Source organism: Chiloscyllium punctatum, chromosome 12 (genome assembly GCF_047496795.1).
Source record: "Chiloscyllium punctatum isolate Juve2018m chromosome 12, sChiPun1.3, whole genome shotgun sequence".
NCBI lineage: Eukaryota > Metazoa > Chordata > Chondrichthyes > Orectolobiformes > Hemiscylliidae > Chiloscyllium > Chiloscyllium punctatum.
Genome location: NC_092750.1, coordinates 72,246,088 through 72,259,287, shown reverse-complemented (window position 1 = coordinate 72,259,287; position 13,200 = coordinate 72,246,088). Strand labels below are relative to the sequence as shown.

At 40.2% G+C, this 13,200-nt stretch overlaps 1 protein-coding gene across 3 annotated transcripts in view; it reads left to right on the top strand.

The window, feature by feature from the left end:
• The window catches only part of ip6k1 (inositol hexakisphosphate kinase 1), a 73,035-nt gene extending 61,767 nt beyond the window's left edge, over nucleotides 1–11,268 (top strand). For all 3 annotated transcript variants that reach the window (XM_072582772.1, XM_072582770.1, XM_072582771.1), the window contains 2 exons: nucleotides 4,009–4,184; nucleotides 5,995–11,268. In XM_072582772.1, the coding sequence (XP_072438873.1) occupies nucleotides 4,009–4,184; nucleotides 5,995–6,495 (677 nt within the window). In that variant the 3' untranslated portion in view covers nucleotides 6,496–11,268. The remainder of the gene's footprint in view (nucleotides 1–4,008; nucleotides 4,185–5,994) is intronic.
• Nucleotides 11,269–13,200: the final 1,932 nt, after the last annotated feature.

Below are 13,200 nucleotides of genomic sequence, written 5' to 3'. Positions count from 1 at the left end.
CTAACACTACCCCTTCATCACCTCCAAGCCCTTTACTGTTTCAGCTGCCTTGAAAAATATTTGTGTTATTCCTACTCTGGTATTCCTTCCTCTAATTTTCTACCCCTTCACCCTCTCTCCTTTAAGATTTTCATTGAAACTCACCAATATCTCAAGTATTTGATCACATATTGTTCTTTACCTTGCCACTTCTGAGTGTCTTTCTCTGAAGGGCAGGGTGAAATCTTTCTACATTGAAGGTGCTATATGAATGTATGTTATTGGTGTAGTTAAAAGATTTTTCACTTTGCATCAGCATTTGTCTGTTGATGTGTGAATGTTATGGAGATTACTGCTTTTAAATGTGTTGGTCTTAAGTGTAGTGAATAGAGTCTTTGTGAACATTGATTATGACAAAGTGTTTGTCTATGCCAGGAAAGTAAAACAGAAAATATTGGACATGCCTTTATCAATAGAAACATAAGACGTGCAAGGTGCAGTTGTGTGACTGGAACAAGGAAATGAACAATTTAGTTTTTCCTTGTTTTGATGAATCTGCTCAGTCACGATGTCTCAGGGTGTGATGCATCAGCCCCAAAGGGTTAACCTGCATTAAGTTTGTTTTTGTACATACAGTCTTGGATGTTGTCCAACTAGCAGAAGCTGCTAATTTACTTTACAATTACACGTGTGGAGTCAGCAGTTTCTAAGTTGTTGCTTTGCTTCTGACAAGCAATGACTGAATTAAGGTTAGGGTTAGTCCCATGCATTTTTTTAATAGTTGTTTTGAAATTGCTGATTGCAACCCTTTGGTTTTCCATTGTTGAGATGTGGGTGAGGCAACTGCAGATTTCATGAAGTGCAGAAAAACTGTATTTTTTGCTTTCTGATAGATTAAAAGCTTATAGGCTAGAAATTCTCAATGCAAACAATAAAAATTATTGTGGCTTTAAGTATGGGAAAGACAAAGCCATTTGGGACTAAACACTGGTTTTATTCATATAGTAAAATGTGCCAAAGTGCTTCATGGGAGCATTATCAGACTAAAATTGACACTGGGGTTTAGATCAGAGTGGTGCTGGAAAAGCACAGCAGGTCAGGCAGCATCTGAGGTGCAGGAAAATCGACGTTTCGGGCAAAAGCCTTTCATCAATTGACACTGAACCACATAGGGATATTAGAACAAGTGACGAAAAACCTGGTCAATAAAGTAGGTTTGGAGAGTGTCTTAAAGGAAGAGAGAGCTGAAGAAACGGTGAGATTAAAGGAGGAAAATTTAAGTCAAGTTCCTAAGCAGTTGACGGATTCAAAATTGATACAGAAGTGGTATTGGACAGGGTATTTGTGCTTATGTTTGAAAAGACACTTGATGAGTCTTTCAGTCTTGAGTCGTTCTTTGGCCAGTCTGTAAGTTGAAATACCGAGTAGAAGAGTCACAGCACTCCATCCACTCCACCCAGGAATTCCTAAAAAATCATCAAAAATACCAAAATAGAGGAAGACGAAACAATGATCTTATTCGACGTAACAGCACTGTTCACATCGACCTGGCAAAGGAAACACTTACTGCACTAGAGACCATCACACACACCCCAACCACCATCAACCACATTACCAACGAAAACATCATGAAGCTAGTGGACCTGTGCCTCACCACCCACTTCACCTTTAACAACATAGTCTACAATCAAACCAACGGGATCTCCGCTATCAGGATTCATAGCAGAAACGGTAATGCAAAGACTAGAATAAACAGCCCTACCAACCATCAAACCAAAAATCTGGGTCCGCTACGTAGATGACACCTTTGTCATCACAAAACGAAACAAGATAGAGACATTTAACCTCCTCAACACCCTCACAGGCATAAAGTTCACCAAGGAGGAAGAAACCGACAACAAACTCACATTCCTGGATGTCACAGTCGAAAGAAAGGACAACGGAGAACTACAAACCTGCATATACAGAAAACCGACAAACACTGACCAAATACTTAACTACACCAGCAACCATCCCAACACACACAAACGAAGCTGTGTCAGAACACTATTCTAACGAGCCACCACACACTGCAGCACAGACGAACTTCGGAAAACCAGAGGAGAACCACCTATACAACGTATTCAAGAAGAACGGATACTCAAAAAATACAGTCCGCAAATTCCTCAAGAACAAACCACGACAAACAGACCAAACACCACCGGAAACCCTAACCACCTTACCATACATCAAAGAAGTTTCAGAAATGACAGCCACACTACTAAGGCCCCTCAGAATCCTAGTAGCACACAAACCTACCAACACGCTCAAACAAAAACTAACAAACTTAAAAGACCCAGTACAACCCATGGATAAAACCAACGTCATCTACAAATTCCATGTAAGGACTGTCACAAATACTACGTAGGACAAACACAAAGAAAGTTAGCCACCAGGATACACTAACACCAGCTAGCCACAAAAAGACACGACCCTCTCTCCCTCGTAGCCCAACACACTGATGAAAAAAACCACCATTTCGACTGGGACAACACATCTATCCTGGGACAGGCTAAGCAAAGACATGCCAGAGAATTCCTAGAGGCCTGGCACTCCAACTACAACGCCATAAGCAAACACAGATCTAGATACCATCTATCAACCCCTCAGAAAACAAACAGGAAATGACATCCCCAGGAACCCCATCCAGAACAAACCTCTAAATAGAAAGCAGGAGACAACAGCTTTGCTTCACTTGGAGGTCGCCACTGATGTTACCTAGCCAGGAAATGAAACGTCTGGATATCAAACCTCCAGCTCAGCGAGCAAACCTACACCCTTAACCTCAAACTGAGCTACAAACCTTCACAAACCTTGCATAATTGATCAGTGTTATACATTTTATAAAAGCCACTTCTATAATCCAGACTGCAAAAGTATATTTGAGCTGACCTTTCCCATAGTATCATTTTTAAAAGCATTAATAAGAATCTTGATACCAAGCCATACAACCAGAAACTAGAAATTTGGTTTTGATCTGTGTTAAGTTATCCATTTTTGGCAAATGCCAGTCATTTTAGTTGACCTTATTAGGCCTGGTTGAAAACTTTTGACATAAACACTCTCTAGACTTCTGCCTCTGATCACTACACTGTGAATCCTCTTGGCAAAGAGGCAAGTATTTAATGTAAGTGAAATAGAATTCAGCTTGACTGTCAGTTTCCAAAGTCAAATATCAGCATCCCTTCTCACTATCAAGACTTGAAGATATAGAAAGACCACTTAAGACAGATGAAGTAATAGCTGAGCGTGAGGTAGTGTGTTTGAGAGAGGATGAGAGGCAATGGCAAAAAAGAGAAAATATTTGAAAAGAAATACCTTTGTACCATTAGAATGTAATCAGAACCTCTAGGTCACTGTTTGATATACTAATTTATATTCCACCCACTGATCCAAAATGATATTTTCTTGAGTGGAATCTGAGAGGAAGAAATTGTGCTATGTTTAGTTTGAAAGTCCCTTGCATAATCAGAGTTTGAGGAGTTAGTGGCTTATTTAGTATTGGGCAAACTCTTCCAGTTTCTTTTTATCTGATGTAGGTCTAAGAGTTACTCTGTGATATCTTTGGAAAGACTTGAGGATGGACTGAGTACAAAATCAGAGCTCACCTTAAAGTAAAGGAGCAGAGGCCTACTAATAAGAAATCTTTTGAGAATCCCCTTTCAATTGAAATAGTTTTTTAAAAATAAATAATGGGATGGAGGCATCACTGACAAGACTGGCATTTATTACCTCTTATTGCCCTTGAGTGGGGGGTGGTGGTGAGCCTCCATGGTCACCATTTCTGATATTAGCATTATACTCCAGATTTATTTAATTGAATTTTGCTATCTGGTGTTGGAGGGATTTTGTCCTGTCTCCCAATCAGCAGTGCAGGCCCTTCCGTGTAAAATCCACTAACATAAACACTATACACACTATGCGTGTTTGGATAATACTTGCTGTTTCGGATAGAAAAGCATAGACATTCCTTAACGAAGCTCTTCAAAGAATTCCTACTCCTGGAGAATGTGGTTCATCATTTTGGCTATCCTTGTATTCTGGACCTAAAAATGGGGACCAGGCAGCACGGGGATGATGCATCTGAGGAGAAAGCGGCACGACAGATTAAAAAATGTGAGCTGAGTACCTCTGGAGCACTGGGTGTGCGAGTGTGCGGAATGCAAGTAAGTGACTCATTTAACATCATAAAATGTAGCCTGCCATTCAGTTTGACATCAATTATTTTGTTTATCTGCTGCTGAAAGAAACTTAACCCATTGTGCGATTCAAACTATTCTTTAAAAAAACTGTTGAATGGATAAGAAATGAGCTGCAATGCAAGAAGTAACAGGTAAAGAAGTGGGATAGTGGGGAAGGAGGAAAGCTGAGGTGACAGAGTTTGGTCTTCGCGTGACTAGAGTTTCCAATTTACATTAAATGACAGGTTTAATCAGTTCAATGCAAACTGTTCATTTGCAGGCGGTTGGGTGGTGATAATAGGTGCTGTGTTCCAGTACGCAGTACTCCAGGTGTTATCCAATTCAGAACTATAGTAAAACTTTCTCCCTTTAAATTCTAGCCCTTTTTTGTTATCAAGGCCAACTTTTGAATAAATGTTTTTGATGTTTTTTTCTTAAAATCTAGAAGCTAAATTCTCCTGATATCTCAAACAATGTCTATTCCTTGACATGTTCCCTGGGCATTTACCTGGACACTTTTTGCTCCAGAGGATAGTCACACCCTTCAGATTATGTGATTAGAAACTTGATTTGTGCTCAGGAGGTGGCAAGTGTGATTGCAAGTGAGGCAGCTATTAGAACTCAGGCAGTTACTATCAAGGAGCTTTGGCCCATGCAGTTGTCCAATAGTCACAAGGTTCTTGCGAGATGTACAGTGTAATATGGGGACACTGGGGAGAGAGAGAACCCAGGAGGGAGCTATTCTTGTGGGATTCACTTGAACTATGCTGGGATCATGGTCCTGGTGAGTCAAGTAACCAGAGCTATACAGAGGGCTTTAGAGAATTTTGGATGTTGTGCTGGGGTGAGGAACGGGCTGGGAAAGGGGATATTAAGCTTACAAACCAAGAGTGGGACTGGAAGAGACAGAATGTACATAGAAAAGCAGAAGTAAAAAGGGTCAAAGATAGGGAGAAACAATAAGAAGGTAGGATTAATAGCTTTTTACTTGAAAGTGTGTAATATTTGCAACAAAGTAAAGAACTAGTGGCACAAAACAGGTTAATGTGCACGATCTTATAGCCATTATGGAGATAAAACCTGGGCACTAAGTATTCAGGGGTATCTGACGTTTTGAAAGAACACACCAGAAGGGTGGTGGGAAGCATTTAGTATGAGATGGAAGAAGTAGTAAGATATTACCTTGGATCAGAAGACACAGAATCTATTTGAATGCAAATAAGAAATAAAAAGAGAAAGAAGTATGAAAGGTCCGTAGGCCCTCTGACAGTAGCTATGTGGTGGGACAGAGAATAAATCAAGCGATATTGAGAGCGTACAACAAAGGCAGGACATTAATCATGGGATGACAGTGTCACTGGCTAGACTAGTATTTATTGCCCATCCCAGAAGGCAGTTAAGAGTCAACCACATTGCTGTGGTATGGAGTCACATGTAGGCCAGATCCAGTAGAAATGGCAGTTTCCTGCCCTAAAGGACATTGGTGAGCCAGATGGGTGTTTCAGACAATCAACAATGGATTAATGGTCATCATTAGACTCTTCATTCCAGATATTTATTGAATTCAAATTCCACCATCTGCTGTGGCGGGATTTGAATCCAGGTCCCCAGAACATTATCTGGGTCTTTGGATTAACAGTCCAGTGAAAATACCATGAAGTCATTGCCTTGTCTATCTGGATATAAAGGTTGAAAATAAATTCATAGTATTATATGTTAGTTGACCAGCAGTGAACTTGGTTGTAACTGATTTGTCCAAGAAGCCATGTTTACCAGTTATGCTTTGTGTTTTCAGGTGTACCAGTTAGACTCAGGGCATTATGTGTGCAGGAACAAGTATTATGGTCGCAGTCTTTCCATCGAAGGGTTTAGCAAAGCTCTGTATCAGTTTCTGCACAACGGCAGGTACCTACGTGTGGACTTGTTTGATGCTATTCTGCTGAAACTTCGCACCCTCAAGGAGGTTCTGGAGAAGCAAGCTTCTTACCGCTTCTATTCCAGCTCTTTGTTGATCATCTATGATGGAAAGGAGCGAAAGACAGATCATCGAAACAAATCCACAGGAGCAATGAACCAAGACAACCTGCAGGCAAGCACCAGTTCATCCTCATCTTCCTTCTCAAGCAGCATTCAGGATCAGCCGCAAATTGATGTGCGGATGATAGACTTTGCCCACAGCACATTCAAGGGGTTTCGGGATGACCAAACTGTGCATGATGGGCCTGACACAGGTTATCTCTTTGGACTGGAGAATCTCATTAGTATTCTGGAAGAGATTCAACTCCAGAACCAATAGCATATTCCGAACTGTTCCTAATTCTTTACCTATTATTCGGGAGGGAAAGGTACTGAACTTTCCCCCTCAAGCACATACCTTATGATTGCTTATTCAGATACTCATCGCAGCGATGATGCCACAGACAAAAATACTGTCAACTTCTGGCAAATTGCTAGACAGAAAAAAATGAGTTTGTTGTTCGAACTGTTTGTTATATCACAATGTATAAAATTATTACATAGTCACATGGAACAGCACTGCCTGTACTGATACTAATGCATCTTGTGAAAAAAGGGAGCAATGCCATTCACTTACTGAGGCCTATTGTACAGTGGCAGGTGCCATGTGGGGGCACCCACTCGGTACCAAAGCAGCAAGCAGGCCAGGTAATCTCCTACTGCTCCCAAAGACTGAGACTGCATGGATTGCTGTATATTTGTAAATGTTGGGACAATTTTCCTCATTTACGACCACCTGAATGTGAGTGAAGGACTCCATAGGTTAACACTCAGGTTCTTTAGCTGACAGGTGTGCGGGTTTGTTTTGAACTTCACTTCTTCCCTTGAATATTATTCCCTTCAGTATCTTGCCAGGGTTAATCTCACTGTGCCAGCAATTTAATGCACAGAGCCTGTGGCTCGCCAGCTCTTTGGAAGGCTGTTGCACGTTCTTCAGAAAATGTATCAGAGTAATGTCCCAAGAGTCAGATCACGGACCACTGCTGGATTACTGCAAAGGACTGTGCACCGTGAGGTTAGAACTTTTGTAAGGGTCTTAGATACAAGTATCACAAAGTAAGGCTCTTTCAGTTATCACAATCTCTCCTTTACAACACTGGATAATGAAGATAAATAAGCGCAAGACTGTTGCAGACTTCCAGTGAATGTAACCAGAAGAGTGAGAGCTATTTCCTGCTGCCCGTCCCCAGAAGGAATTGGTTTTCACCTATTGTTCATGTAGTTACAGAAATACATCCTGCTGATACAGTGGAGGCATTTAATAATTTGTAGGAAAGCACATTGGCATAATGCAGCTGGCAGGTTTGTTTATAAAACTGACCTGCAAGCTGTTCCTAACATGAAGCGGTTATGTTGCCATCCTTTTAAAATATGTTGACTTTATACATCTTTGCTTACAAGTATTTGCAGTAGTTACAAGTTTCAAACTAATTCTACTGTGTAATTTTTAAGATTGCTATTTTGCTACGTTGTTCCAAAATCTTTATTTTTGTCTTTTGAAGTGTATATTCCAGTCTGGATCATGAAGTTCTGAGAGCCCTGGTTTACAGGATCTTATCTATCCCATAAAACTGCAGTATCCCCTTTTTGAGTAAGAAAGGCTGTAACCTGGATTGGTTTCCCCCTAGAGACAGACACTGACCTGGAGCATTGCCCTGTGTGACCAAGTTTAGGGACTACAGTTGAATGAAACTGCGTGGCGTGTCAGCACAAACACGTGTAAGCATTTTATTGTGAACATCAAACCTTTGTATGCCAAGCTGTCTGTGGGTAAAGTGGATTGAGGTAATTTCCATAGCCCTGCCTTTTCAAGTTGAATGGTATTATAGTAAGCTCTTAACATTGTTCTGACACTGCCAGGTTTGTCAGATGTTTAAACTGTGACTGGTATCATCTTAATATCCGATGCTGTGAAAGAAGGGGAGGGATGAATCGTACATAGAGCGCAGATGATAAACAGAATATACCAAAAAGTTGCAAGAGCCTGCAGCATCTGCTGGAGTGACTTCAGTGTAAGTTCCCAGCTAAAAGAGCAGTCGTAAACAACTCATAAGGAAATCTTACTGATTTACTTGACCTGTTTAACCAGGTGATTGAACCATAGTCCTCCTTGGTGGCTTTGTTACTGGATGATTCTCTCAGCAAGTGTGAAGCAACAGCCATGGAGCAGAACAGCGAAGCTTGTTCATGTGTAGTAGGCAGCAGAAAATGATACTTGAGCTAAAACCTATCACGTCCTACTCTCAAAGTTCCTGGCACATCATTAAATGCTTTTGAAAATGTGTTATCCAACCCAAAATAACAAACACTCTTAGAGAAAATTAGTAAGGCACCGTATATTAAACGTAATTCTGTTCATCTGAATGTTTCCCGGTCGTCACTGCACTCTACGTGAAGCTTTCTTGCACACGAGGTAATCCTGAATCCAAATTAATTTGTATTTTCTAGCTATTAAGAAGGGGCTAGATATGATTCAATGGATGTAGAATGTTTCCAGGGCTCAGTGGCAGGGACCTGAGCACTCTGATGCATGTCTGTCACTGTGTCCATCTCTTACTATAAGCCTTTCTCCCCATAAAAATTAAACATTTGCATTCCTTGTGGAATAGCCCATAAATGAGGTACTGAATTGTCATTATTCCAGTGCCTCAGTTAGTCAATGGGAAATGAAAGACAAAGGGAAAGTGAAAGGAGTACTTCTCAATGTAAGCTGGAAAAGTGGAAGGTCCATTCATTGCCTACCATACATGTAATTCATTACATTCCAGAAAACAGGACAGTCCTTGCACTTTGGGGGGGGGGGGGGGAGAGAGGAGAAGAGAGGAAGGTCACCATGAACTTGGCCATCCCTCTGAGCTGGAGCCAACTGTTTAATGGAGCATGCTGGGAGCTATAGATCTGCAGCTAGGACCAAGCAGTAGTGAAGGTCATCATGCATGTGCATTCAGGCTGACCGTATCAAGGGTTAAAGATCTGGAAATGGTTTGTCACAAGTTTAAATAGCATTGGAGACAGTGGAGGCTCATGTGGGGAAGAAAGTTATCATGGGGTAGGGGGGTGGGAGTCAGTAATATTTTTAAATCTCAGAATTGTTTTTTAATCTTTTATTGGGCATATGTAGGTGTGGACCAACATGGCTGTTCAAAGCAGTCAAATAATTCAGGTATTTGAGTGGTACTTTAGTGGCAGATGCATGTTGCTCATTAGTTCAGCAAGTAAGGACTGTTAATAAATACAATATTTTATTTTACCAGTGCAGTGGATTTTGAATGGCTCAAGTTTCCCATTCACAAATAAACCAGTCACTCCACTACACTCATCTCCTTCTCTTACCTCATGGGAGAAATAAGCAGCACTCAAATAGTACTGTTTAAACATCTCTGCAGCTTTCAATCTTGCTTCTTAACAGAGTTATTGCTGGATATTTTCTGAGAAGCATTGCACCAATTCTGTGACTCATTGACAAGTATATTTTGAGCAGCCCTGGATCCTCATGGCCCTCCAAGACACTGACAGTGAATTAAATGTACTCTGAAGTAATTCAGCCCAGAATTTGTTAATACGGGCTACCGTTGTTTAGCAATGTACTTTTTAATATTTAACCTGTTGTATCTTAGTTGTTTAAAGATTTTTTTCAAAAACAATTACAAATGAGTTAAGCGTCAATTCAGTTTCTGAGCTGCACCTATCTTTTTAGGTCCTTTGTTTCTATGGTAGCACATTACTAAGGAACCAGCATTTGAGTGACATTTCCATCTAACCATGCTCAATTACAGAGAACCAGAGGTTGACGGGACCAGGAAATGAGAGACGTCCAGCTCTGAACGTTTTAAAATGTCAGGTTCCAACTTCCTTTCTCGTTATTTTCTGCAGACAGCACAGCAGTTTTAAAATTCAAGGTCGATGAAAAGAAATAGAGAATTAAAGAAATGATACCAGGTTTGCTTAGGATCTTGGACCACATTGTGCTCTTGGAACGCATGCAGTATTAACTGTGACTTTGATAAGGAGTATCTGCTCAGTCCCAAGTTGTTGCAAATAGTTATGGTTGCGAGCAATAATTTACCCTGAAACCAGAAGTATATTGGGTAAACTCAATCTGGAGCAGCCTGGTCTGAGAAGTACCAACATGCAGATTTGTCAGAGCACATAAAGTGACTGCCCACCGTACAGGAACAACCTGATCTAGGTATGTTTATCTGCTTTTTAGGTTTTTCAAACTTTGCTGTTTTGCAAAAAGGGCTGATCTGCAGAATGGCACGAACAGAATTTTACTTCAGCTGCTCACTGGCATTTTGCAGCCAGTAGGATTTAAAATGTGCCTGTTTGTAATTGTGGGTCTGGTGTTTCCTCACACTGCGCTAGCAAACATATTTTCCTGCAGAATATGAGATCTGCCTTTTGGGAACTACTGATGGATGGATATCTCTGATTTCTTGACAGCATTCTGTTAGTACTGCCCCTCGTGGTGTCCCTTATTCTGTTTATACCAACTTTGGGGACTGGTAGCCCAACTATTGCACTATGAAGATGCAGGGCAGGGTAAGGCATAAAGTTCCTTTTCAATGAGTGCTGTGCACAATTGATGTACCATGAGCTGATGCTACCTGATGAGAAGGGATACTGCAGCTTTGATGTGGTGCTCAGCAATGGAAAGGGGGAGGGAGGGGAATGGGGAGAATTAAAGGATGAGGTCGAACATGTTTTTCTTGTTCACAATGTTGTTAAAGCCGCATTGGGCTCCTAATAGTTTACTACAACAGTCTTGCAGAAACGTAGGGAAACATTAAATTTCTGCATATTAAAACCAGATAGAAAGCCCCTCAGCTTGAAAAAGATGGGGGAATTGTTTTGTTATATTACTAATTTATTCAAAGTAGTTTCAATGTTTTTTTCACTGTATTTCTATTGTGTGACTGTATCTTCAATGGTAGACCCTCTTTTCAGGAATCTATGGGCATGAGCATACTGTATCCTTGTGATCTGTGTTTACAGTGTTACTTCCCAGTTGTCATAGTTATGTATAAAATAAATACACTTAGGAAACGTACAATTCTGCTTGATCTTTCATTACCTGTTAAACCTTGTAGACTGGTGATCCCTTGTTGTGGTACAGAGATACATGATCTGGAAAACATCAAGGGCAGCATTTAATGCCGACTCCTATATGATATTGAGAATATTCTTGAACTGCTACAGACCATCTGTGTAGAGACACTGAGTGCTGTTAGGAAGGGAGTTCCAGGATTTTGACCCCTTTACCATGAAGGAATGGTGATAGTTCCACATCAGGTTGATGTGTGATTTGGAGAGTGAGTCTTGAGAGGGGATGCAGATCAAGATGCTGCCTTGCAATGATCTTTTGTTGGGATAATGTCTATTTAAATCTGACACTACCACATTGTTTTACATTGAAATTTCCGTATAAGTTCCGTTTACTGATTTTTCAGTTCAAGAAGGCAGTTCATTATCATACTCTTAATGGGAATTAGAAATGGACAATAAATGTTACTGTCGCCAGGGCACCTACATCTGTGTTAGAATTGTTTTTAAAGCTCCCACACCAACATCAGGAAGATAAGGCTAGCTGTATTCTGCCCAGTGCCTCATCTTCACTACAGCTGCTGAATGACAACAATGACTAATGGGGGCATGTATGCAGCATTAGGATGCAATGTGTTGAGAAGAAATTCCAGAAGAGGGAACAAAGCAGCCAAGGAGACAAATATTAAACATACTAAGGTAAGAGAAAGCCAGGTTCAAAAGGCACAAATGAAAGGGACAGAATATTAGACAATTTCTTATTTATATAAAACAAAATTACAAGCCTGTGCTGTAAAAGATTATTTATAGCAGATGCAATATCCTATAAAACCTTTTTCTTTGGAATTGTGAGTGGCTTTATCCCTTGTCAAATAAACAATAACATTTCTGGTATTTGAACAAAAATTCCTGGAACTGCAAAGCAATGATAATAAGACAGATAGTAGGAACACAGCGAGCAACTTGGATCCTGTTGCAATCATGGTCAGATGCATCTAACAGTGACCTAATAATCAATTATTCCCATTAAAGGCAATCTGCTGTTTGTCATTGGTCCTCTAGACTACTATAGGCCATTATAGATGACTAATTTACAGATAGATTGGATAACCAAATTAACAATGATACTGTGAGGATTTGCTAGAGTGGTTTTTTTTTAAAGATTTATGCATTGAGGAACCAACCAGAGAACAGGCTATTCTAAACAATGACTGCAATGAGAAAGGAGAGGTTTACAATCGTATTATGCCTGTCCCTTGGAGAAGAATACCCATAATATGGTAAATTATTCATTTAAGATGAAGCCTTGAATCTAAATAAAGGGAACAATGAGGTATGAATTGGCAAAGACGTATTGGGGGACCTTACTAAAAAAAGGTGGGGGTGGATAGGCAATGGCTTGTCTTTAAAGAACATGTGCATGACAATGAGGTAAAGAGGAAAGGTGACTCAACCTTGGCTTACAAAATAAATTAGGGAGTAGATCCAAAGAGGAATAATTAAAAATGAAAAAAAGCAGCATGCCTGAAATAGAGTATAAGTAACATTACAGGGAACATAAAAACTGACTGTAAAAGCTTCTATAAATATGTGAAGAGAAAAAGTTTAGTAAGGACAAATGTAGGTTTCTTACAGTCAAGATGTGAAATTATGATAGAATTCCAGAAGAAATGAATATATTCTTTGCTTCTGTCTTTGCAAAAGAACGCATGAGCAATCGCCAAGAAACATTAGAGAACTAAGAGTCTGGGGAGACAGAAAAACTGATGGAAATCAGTATAAGTAAGAAAATAGTGCTCGGGGAAGTTAATGGGATTAAAGGCTAACAAATCACCAGGGGCCTGATAATCTATGTCCCAGAGTACTAAAGGAAATGACTCTGGAAATGTTGGATGTATTGGTGGTCATCTTTCAAAATGCTACAAACTCTGAAACAGTTCCT